Genomic DNA, 10201 nt, shown 5'->3' with positions numbered 1-10201 from the left:
CCAAAGAAAATACTTTGTTAAACGCTTCGGCAAAACTAACAACTATCCAGTTACTGATGTGAAAAGATGGGTTTAAAATAGTCAGCAACTTCTGATGCCCAGGTGCTCTACCAGGTCTGTAAACCTTTCATCTTTTGCAGTAAATAAGGCGTGTTGTTTTTTTTTTTTTTAAAACACACCCTCATTATTTTCCTTCCTTAACGCACGGCCCATCCTAGGTAGCTGGGCGGTAGAGGGAAGCGACCACCCCTCCTCGGGCCCTCTAGTAGGTAGCCCAAACTTTGGCAGAGTTCCAGTGTACCCATTACACCTTCGCACCTCCTAACGCACCTCCTGGAGCTCGGACAGCCTGAGTCTCCCGCTCCATTTGTCGGCTTCCCGCCAGCCGTTGCCCCAGCGCCCCAACTCCCCTCTCCCTCCTCCGCCTCCGCCCGCCTCCCCGCATCTCCCCAAGACCCCGCAGAACCTTCGGGCGCTGTACCTCCCCCACTCACTTCCAGCCCCGCCCCGCCTCCCCGCGCGTTGGCCCCGCCCCACACGCCGTCTCGCCCGCTTTGACCTATCGGGTCCCCGCCTCTTCCCCGCCCCGGGCCCGCCCCCGCGCATCGTTCCCCCAGCGCGCGGGCCCCGCCCCCGTCCCTGATTGGTCCTAGCATTCCGTTCACGCCCGTACCCTCGGGGTAGCCATGGCTGGCGCATCTGGGAGAGTCGTCCGGCGCTGGTACCCTCATGTGCTGAGGAGGTAAGTGCTGAGCCAGGGCGTCCAGGGTCGCCCTTGCGACGCCGCCGTCCCGGGGGAGACGCCGCCGTCCCGGGGGAGTCGCCGCCTGTGGGAGGTGCCCTCTCTCTTAACTTGTCCTGAGAGCAACAGGGCTATGCTTTTATGGTTTTTCAGGAACACAGTGCCAGCAAGTATCCTGAAACGCGCGCCCTCTTCCTCAGCTGGGCGCGAAAGAGTCGGGGTGGAAGCCGCGGGGCCTAAGCTGCGACTCTGCTCAGCGCGCGCCTCGGGCCACACTCCCTGCAGGAGTGCGTAGCACTCAAATCTCCGACCTGTACGCCGCCACCCTGGCTGCTTCTGGGTTACAAACGTAGTTTGCTAAAATGAGGTCGAACATCTAAGCACGCTTGGCTTTTCTGCTGAACGCTGTAGAAACGCAAACCCTTATCAACTATTCTCTTCTTGGAGAACACTTGGAGAATAATGTTAAATGGCGGGGTACACAAACTATGTAAAAACTAAAAAAGGAGGGGGGTGCGCCCGCTATGCAGGCGGTAAAGCACGTGACTCTTGACCGCGGGTTGTGGATTTGAGCCCCATCTTGGGGGGAGAGTTTACTTAAAAAAAAATCTTAAATGGCACACAGAAAAAGGACGCTATGCGTAAAAAACCAGAAACGCCGGTAATGTGGTGGTTGCCTTAATGTGATAAGAGTTAACGATTTTCCTGATTCTGTATATTAAATGGTAGTGTTTTGTAATTTTTTTTAACTTTAGCTTAAAATAAATGTGTACTATATTTTGTGAACACTTGCACATTTATTTAGGCCTTCTAATGGACATTTTGTTTTCCTTTCATTTTGTTTGGAACTTGACGGGTGCCAGATTCACGTAGGATGCAGTTTTTTCCCCCATGTTGGAAAGAAACTAATTCAATTATTTAATATAAAAATTGTTGAAGACTTATTGAATTACTAATATTTAAGGGTTTGAACATAGTGTTCATTATACTCTTTGAAAGTTGTGTTATTGCAGAAGAAGTGATACTAGGTTTGGGCTCCATTAATAATTGTGTTTTAATCTTTGATCCCATTAACTTGAACTTTATATGCCACAGTCATCATTGTGAACACCCTTTTTGTTTGTTTGTTTTTTTGCTTGTTGCCTTAATACTGTGCACTGAAATTTTCTCCTCCCCTCTGCCTGCTAAAAACTTACCTGTTTGTGCTTGCTGTTTCTGCTCTGCTTCTAGCTGGCTCCTTAAACTTCCTGGGGTGAGTATTTAGTTACACCTGTTCAGCCCAGTTTCACAGACTAGCATCCACATCAGTTAGATTTCCCCTAGGTGGGTCCCTTACTTCACTAAGAAGTGGCTGGCTCTTTGGATGCCAGCAACAGCTCATTTGTCTTTTTGAACATTTCTTGTATTTTAGCTCATTCTCCCCTCCTTTCATCTGAGACACACATTTTACTGAATAGGAAGAATTGACCTTGTAGTAGTTTATACTTTGTTAATCAGTAAGGGCAGACAGGGTTTCTGGTGCACAGGGTGCAAAAGACCAGGTTCTGTTCACTTGACCTGTTCTGACTCAGTCTCCTGATTACTTTCATTTTGCATGCCTTTCATTTACTTCTTGCCAGTGGCAAAATTTTGTGGCAGTTCAGGTTCTAGCTCTTCTTAACAGTATTTAATTTGAATTGCTACAAATGCATTGCTGTATTGTAGCTTCCTTTTCGTTTACTTGAAGATGACTACAGTTAGTCTCTGTATTGATTTTTAGAAATTACTGTTAGGGAAGAAGAAATTTATTTTGCCCTTCAAGATCTTTCTAGCTGGACCAAGAATCAAATGGACATACGACAGATTCACAGAAAACCAAATTTAGTTTCATACATATGGGGAATACATGACATGAATTTCCAAAAATAGGCAGCATGAGGCTTGTATGACTTATATCTTGAAGCTTCCATTCTGAGCTAAGGAGAAGGGGTATGGGTTTGAGGATACAAAGGGGAAGAAGACCAGTAGCAGGAAGGTGAGAGAATGTTGGCAAAACAAAGGTGGTCCTGTTAGGTAAAGTTTGTTAGATAAAGAGGAATCTCTGTTAGTGGCTTTCTTCCTCCAACCGCTCTTCTTTCCAGTGTAAACTAAGGCAGTTGGTGGGGAGGCAGAGAGATTTTCCTACATCTGCTGGCTTTTGCTTGCTTTTTACTCAAAATATTGTTCATGCCAAAGTGGCCCATCTCAGGGCTGCCTGCCCTTGGCCCCTACACCACTAACCATTTGCAACCAACTTGTATAGGGCAGGTATAGGGAACATGTTTAAGGAGAAATATAGCATTTTGGTATGTAACAGTTGGGAACAATTAGAAATCAGTGTGCCTGTTTGTAGTTTCCTGCAGGTCCCAGCACTTCAGCTGCACGTGAGTAAAACAGCAATGAGAGCCAGTCAGAAGGACTTTGAAAGTGCACTGAGTCAGGTGAAACTCTTGAAGGATCCAGGAAATGAAGTGAAGCTAAAACTCTATGCGCTGTATAAGCAGGTAACTGCCTGAGGTCTCATATCATTTAGAGACGTTTTGAGCAGATGGCTCTCAAATAGATACGCTGTGTGTTTTACTAAAATCTGTTTCTCATGTTTTTGAGGTTGCTGCCTTGCCTCTCAAACCTGTATACATGAGAGTTTTTGTATATTACTGGTCTTTGCAGTACTGTTAAGGCAAAAAGTAACCCCTCAGGATCACTCCAGAGTAAGAGAGACTTAAAAAAGATGACAACCAAAGGTGTTGACCTCATCTGGCTGAGAAAATATCCACGGCGGGGGGTGGGGGGGGGGGGGTTTGAGACTACTGGGGAAATTTGAATATGGATAGAATATTGGGTGATACCTGGGAGTTATTACTAAGGGCATCATGGCTATATAATAAAATGTTGATGTGTTTTAGGAATGCACGCTAAGTATGTAGGAGTGAAGTAGTATGTGTTTGGGAATCACTAAAATGGGCAAAAAAAAAAAGGGAAAGAAAAGGATGGACAAAGCAAGTATGACCAAAAAATGCTAGTTATTGAGTTAGGTTGAGTATTGGGAATTCATTAGAATATTGTACTTTAGTGTATGTTTTATTTTTTTTAATGTTTATTTAGAGAGTGCGTGCATGTGCGCAGGGTGGGGGTGGGGGGCAGACAGAGGAAGACCAAGGATTTGAAGCAGGCTCCACACTGTTGAGTGCAGAGCCTGATGTATGGCTCAAACTCATGACCCTAAGATCATGACCTGAGCCGAAACCAAGAGTCCACTGCCTAACCGGCTGAGCCACCTAGGCGCCCCTGTTTGAAAATTTTTATAACAAAAATTTTAAACTTCAATTTTTAAGTTGTGATGTCTAAAGACTACCTTGAGAAGTCAGCTCATCTGAGCTCCTGGGTGTGATCTATTTTCCTCTTCCTGTGATTGGTATGAGCCTCCCTTACTTTCATATGGGTGTGTATAGTGAAGAATTTGACTTAGCTCAGAAAGAGGTGTAGCCTTTGCCCTTGATTTCTGGGAGGTAATCCCTCAGCCCTTGAGATACCATGCCTGGTACAGAGTATCTTTGCCTGCCTGGAGAGTCTAACAATGTGATTTAGAGTGGGGGCTTCTGGTTACTTAGTCAACCATACCCATGTGATGGAGCCCCAAATGAAAATTTTGAACACTGAGTCTTGAGTGAGCCTCCCTGGTGAGCAGTACTCCACGTGTGTAGTCAGACACGTGTTGTGGGAGAAGTGTTGCTATCCTAACTCCATGGTGGGTATGGGGAAGGAGGCTTGTGAAGTGTGTTGCCTCCAGCTTCTCAGGTATCCACCCCTTGCAGGGTGACTCTAGTCTCTCTGTCTTGGGAAAGTCTCAGACTCTTTTACTGCCTTTGTTTTTCGAAGCCTCTTCTTTCCTCTTTTGGCTAATTATGGAATTTAAAGTTTTTAAATGTGGCTAATTAAGTGGAAAGCAGTTGCTTGGGATATTTTATTCATCTTAAAACACTCCACCTGTTCTCAAGTAAAATTTAGTTGTTTTTATGCTTCCTACTTGCATGCCCTTCAGTTCAGCTTCCAAAGGGCGAGTGGCTCTGACAGCCCCCCATCCCTGCTACCCTAGGCACAACTCTAGTTAGCAAAAATCCACCACTGAATGAGTGGTATGTTTTTGTACCTCTGAGTGGGGTTTCAGAATATGCTGTAGGTTTGGCTAGTCACGTTTGAAGATAATTTGCTTGAATGTTTTGAGTGTGTGTGAAAAATGTGATCATCAGTATAAAACTAATGGACTACTGGAATTTTTAAAAAAGTACTTTCCCAGAACCCTTACCTTGCATTATTTTCACATGCAGGCATTTATAACCTATTTTAGGGGTTAATAGCTCATGGCATATTTTCTCTCTCCAGTATTTTTTCTGTTGTGTATTTTTAGTAATAGCGTCAAAGGGAGGGCAAGGAGAATATTCAGATGAATTTATATACCTTCCGAAAGTATTTGGGAGTGGAAGGCACATTCATGCTAGTTGTGCATTCTATGGATCTTAAATATTTAACACTCCAGTTTGCATGGACATTTGATAATTGCCTCTCTGCTTTTCACAGGCCACTGAAGGACCTTGTAATACACCCAAACCAGGGGTGTTCGACTTGATCAATAAGGCCAAATGGGATGCATGGAATGCCCTTGGCAGTCTGCCCAAGGTAAATTTACTTGCTACTTTGCAATTATTTTATTTGCTATACTCCTGAAGGAAGTTGGGTGCTTCTCATTATTAAGCCATTGCAGATGGAACCTGTGAGATCTTGATGTGTTCTGTTGAGTCAGAACCTCTATTCTTTCTTCATTGGAAGGTGCTGTTTCTTAGCATTATAAGTTTCTCAAAATGCTTACTCATTGACCATGGGCCAAAGTTATTTGTCATCTTCTCTTCAGGAAACTGCGAGGCAGAACTATGTGGATCTGGTGTCTGGTTTGAGTTCTTCTTCTGACTCCTCCAGCCAAGTGAAGCCTGAAGCAGACAGGAAACAACGAGGATATGAAACCCTGGTGGTAACCTCTGAAGACAGCATCACAAAGATCATGATGAACCGGCCAGCCAAAAAGAATGCAATTACAACTCAGGTAACGTGACCTGCCGTGAGAGTTTGTTCTGCTTTTCTGTTCTTCCCCTATTTCACTCAAAAGCTATAGTGTTTCAGCATCATTCCTATTTTTGTGATCTCTCGTTTGATTTGGTGTAGTAAGATGAGTAATGGTGGCTGCTACTTCACACAACCAAGTTGGGCATTCATTATTTAGAACTTGTTGGCTTCGGGTAGGTTCTGCATGTCCAAAAAGCACTGCAACTTTCCTAACGATGGAAGCACAAATAAATTAACATAAATGAAGTATATATTGATATAAGTGAATGTGCATAGAGATTCTCTCTAAGGTCAGGATAGACCATCCCCAGACTTTGTTCCTGTCACTTAGACTTGAGAGGGAGTACTATTCTAGTTGCATGGGGCTTTATTTTGTACAAGTAGAGGGAGAAAGGAAATAAGGCCTTCCTCTTAAATATAGCATAACCCAGCTCTGCTTAAAATGAGCTGCTTTATAAGAGCAACTTTGATCTTTGAATCTTTCATTGAACTAGAATGATAATAAAAATAACCATTTCCACCCCTTCCACTTGAAAAAATTATAGGGAATTAATTAGATGCTTTGTGCTGAACTACAATTAAAATTTGAGAGGACTATCTATAACCTTTATTGGGTTTATCATATGCTTTATAGCAGAAAGAGCACACTAACTTTAAAATAGTCTTAAATAAAAATTCAATGAGGTTGGGTATGTGCCATCCAATTAGTAAAACATTTGATTCTCAAAACTTTATTTCCCTTGCCCTTCACTCAATTCTGTATAATTCTGGTGATGATTATAGCGAATAGCAGGTACTCTTCACAGTGTCAGCACTTTCCACACAGAGGTTTCTTTAGTTCCCATACAGAGCCTACTGCTATTATTACCTAACAATAAAATAATTAGGTTAAGTAGTAATTTGCTCAAATAAGCTGGAAAACCTAAATTGAAAACCTAATAGATCCATCTCATAATCCCAGCTCTTGCCAGTTACCCCATCATGCTATGTCATCATAACTGTAATAATATTGGTATTACTTCTTCATTTCCTCCCTCAATGAATATGATTTCACTTTTACTCATAAATTTTGTAAAGTATCTTTTTTTTCAGTGTCTGCGTGTGCATAAATATCAGCCCTCTTCATCATTTTCTCCCACCCACAGTGATGTCCCATCTGAGGTAGAAATGGCACCAGTGCATTAAAAGCTATAACAACTACACATCTGAGGTTTTCAGAGATGTTGCTGATTTGAAATACTGTCCTGTTGTCTTTGGTTACCATTACAGTGTCCTGAAATCCCAGCCTTTAACACTCATTAACGCTTTTCAGACTGCCTGGGACACTTGGGCTCTTTTTTGAGGTCCTAGCTGAAAAACCGCTTCATGAAACTCTATGGCCACCTCCCCTCCCACCCATGCCAGATGCATCAGTGCTTCCTCTGAGCTTCCAGCTGCATTGTACCCTCCACCCATTGTAGAGCTTCCTGGACCCCTCCCTCCCTCCCCCCCCCCCCCCCACCAGCATTAATTCCAAAAGCTCAAGAAATGTGTCTTGCTTACTTTGGGAAAAAGTGGACAAATCCCCCAGTGTCCACCATAGCACATGGTACCATTATACACACGGAGTAGTTGTAAAAAGAATGAGAATCCTTTCAAGTGTATCCAACTGCCTTTTTGATTATGTAAATACAACCAACATAAACAGAAGGCACTTTGCAGAGAGCAGGCTTGCAGACTGACTTTTAGTCAATCCACCAGGTGGCAGTTATTATTTTCAAAGTTCTTTTCTTTTCCTCGTCTCCCCCTTTCACATAGATGTATAATGAAATCATGCTTGCACTTAAAGCTGCCAGCAAGGATGACTCTGCCATAACTGTTCTAACAGGTAAGACATTCTCTTGGATTCTTGGATTTCTTAATAATTAAATTTCTATTTGGTGGGGGGGGGGGGGGGGGGGGTGGATTTTCTACCAGATAGGAAACTGAGTAAATAGCTCTAAGGTCTTTTCCAGTACTGAGATACTCTAATTCTTTAATATATAAAAAACACAATAGGCACAAGATTGGTATCTTTATCATGTAAAAAGGAGATACAGACTGGTAAGAGAAGTACTAAGATCTCCTAGAGAAATTGGTGAATAGAATGAATAAACAGTTTATATGATAAAGACCAGGTATTAGATACCAAGGAAAAATGCAGCCTCATTAATAATCACAGATACAGATCAAAATGATGAGATACCATTTTGTACTTCCTTAATTAGCAAAATTTTTAGTTATACCCTACTTTGACAAGGTTATGGTAGAATAAATGACTTTAATGTCTTGCTGGCAGCAGTGAAAACGGCTGTAAAAAGTGTAAATAGCAAAGGGAAAGGGCATTTTGGCAATATATAAATTGTTTAGCATGGGAATCCCACTTTGTAGAAGTTTATTTTAAGGAAATTATCCAAGAAAAGGTTAAAGGCTTGAGGCAAGAAAGGTATTTTGCAGCATTTCTTGCAATTGCAAAAATGTTAAAACATTCTAAATATGTTGCCATAATAGAATAATAAAGCAAATTCTAGAATATCCACTGGACTGTTTATTGCATAAGCACTAACAATTATAATTGTAAAGACCAACAATATAGAAAATATTTAAGATACAATTAAAAAACTAACAATTTTTAAACAGTGAAAATTATATCAGTTCTATGATAATCACTGAAAAATATCAGGGATGCCCATGAACCTGGACTGATGAGAACATAGAAAATAGAAGTTGGATTTGGAAGGGACACCACGTGTGTGTAGGGGGCTAAGGCTCAGGACTCAGGTCAACTTACATTTAAATCCTGGCTTCATTCCTCACCTACCTGTGGGTGACCTTTGCTTCTGGAATGGAGAAGACAGTGTTTTACTGACCCCATTGAAGGGTCGTGATGGTGACATGAGATCATGCAGGTAAGGGCATTGCACACAGCAGGAATGTGGTAGATGGTAGCTGTTACTGTTTGTTGGCATTAGCAGAAACAGAAGTGATTCTGCTTTCTTTTATTTTTTGTTAAAGTTTGTAAAATAAATAATATAGAGATATCACACAGCTCTTTGTAAGAAAAGAGGTCAGGAGAGAGAAATCTCATAGCTGATTAGAGGGTCAGAGGAAGGGAAGAGCTGAAGATCGTCCTGGCAGTTCACACATCTACCTAGGTGATTTTGGAGAACGAAGGGAACAAAAACAGTCTAGAAGTGACATTGGTTTGATACAGGAGAAGGATGTTTTATGTATATTTTTTATAATAGTTTAACATAAGCACATGGTTTTTGTTTTGTTTTTAATCTAAAGAATATGAAAACGCAACATAACAAAACTAAATCTCAATTCTTGGAACCCCAGTCCTGCTCCCTAGAAAAATTTGATTTTTCTTCATGCCTTTTAGAAACTATGTATATACGTGTGTGTGTGTGTGTGTGTTTCTCTTCATGTTTTTAAAAACAACCAGAAACACAGTATACACACATACTCTATCCACCTACCTACCTTAACACATCCTGAAAAACTGTTTTGTTAGCAACCTACACATCTCAGTGTTTCCTTTCAGGGCCACAGAGTATTACATTTTTTGGATTCCATAACTTACTTCATTATTTTTCTGTTGATGAACATGTAGATTGTACTTAGTCTTTGGCTACTAAAGTGCTTCAGTGAATGTCTTTAGATGTATGATTTTCAGCTAACGTGCAATCATATCTACAGGCTCTATTCCAAATTGCTAATTTAATAATAATGATAGGTGATACACACACACACACACACACACACACACTTTCTGTTCTCTTTGCCAGGTGCTCTTCTAAACACTTGGATTCTTTCTAAAGCTTTTTTTTATTTTAACTTTTTCTAAGCTTTCTTGGAACAAACCCAGTGAAGTTAGGTCCTGTAATTATTCTTCTTTTATAGCTGGGAAAACTCAAAGGTTAAGTTTTGATAAATAGTGCTTTTGCTATAGTTATCTTTTATATATTCTTCACATTGGGTTTCTGTTTCCTCTTTGATCCAATCATTACATAATAATGATAGTTCCTTAAATTTCCAGAAAGTTTTTTCTTTTGTTTGTTTCATTGGTTGGTTCCCTCCTTTCTTACCCTAGGCTTCAGTGGCACAGCCTGCCCCAAGTTGCTGGCTCTGGTCTCCTTTGTAAGTTCATGCTCTGTGTGGTCATCAAATGGGAGAGTTCCTGAAGGTTTACCTATAGGCAGTCTTTTCTTGCTTCTAGCTCTCTCTGGACCCTGCATCCATGCCCACTCTCCAACAAAAATTTACATGCTGGTGATTCTCCCATTGGTATCTTTACTGAGG

The 10201-nt window shown here is 41.5% G+C and overlaps 2 protein-coding genes across 5 annotated transcripts in view; one reads left to right on the top strand and one right to left on the bottom strand.

Moving 5' to 3' along the window:
* Nucleotides 1–617: 617 nt before the first annotated feature.
* ECI2 (enoyl-CoA delta isomerase 2) overlaps nucleotides 618–10201 on the top strand; it is a 19151-nt gene continuing 9567 nt past the window's right edge. Inside the window, exons 1-5 of one of the 4 annotated variants that reach the window (XM_015073581.3) lie at nucleotides 618–742; nucleotides 3114–3264; nucleotides 5339–5437; nucleotides 5670–5858; nucleotides 7676–7745. In XM_015073581.3, the coding sequence (XP_014929067.2) occupies nucleotides 687–742; nucleotides 3114–3264; nucleotides 5339–5437; nucleotides 5670–5858; nucleotides 7676–7745 (565 nt within the window). In that variant the 5' untranslated portion in view covers nucleotides 618–686. Of the gene's footprint in view, nucleotides 743–1222; nucleotides 1404–1972; nucleotides 1995–2697; nucleotides 2757–3113; nucleotides 3265–5338; nucleotides 5438–5669; nucleotides 5859–7675; nucleotides 7746–10201 lie in introns of those variants that run through there. The other 3 variants (XM_053223084.1, XM_053223086.1, XM_053223085.1) reach the window with 3 other exon arrangements.
* Nucleotides 5858–10201, bottom strand: part of LOC106976171 (testis expressed protein 56) — a 25515-nt gene continuing 21171 nt past the window's right edge. The window contains exon 5 of the mRNA XM_053223088.1: nucleotides 5858–6087. The gene's annotated coding sequence lies outside the window, so the exon portion shown is untranslated. The remainder of the gene's footprint in view (nucleotides 6088–10201) is intronic.

The sequence above is a fragment of the Acinonyx jubatus genome, chromosome B2, assembly GCF_027475565.1.
Source record: "Acinonyx jubatus isolate Ajub_Pintada_27869175 chromosome B2, VMU_Ajub_asm_v1.0, whole genome shotgun sequence".
In the NCBI taxonomy this organism is placed as follows: domain Eukaryota; kingdom Metazoa; phylum Chordata; class Mammalia; order Carnivora; family Felidae; genus Acinonyx; species Acinonyx jubatus.
This window is presented reverse-complemented; position numbering and strand designations above follow the sequence as displayed.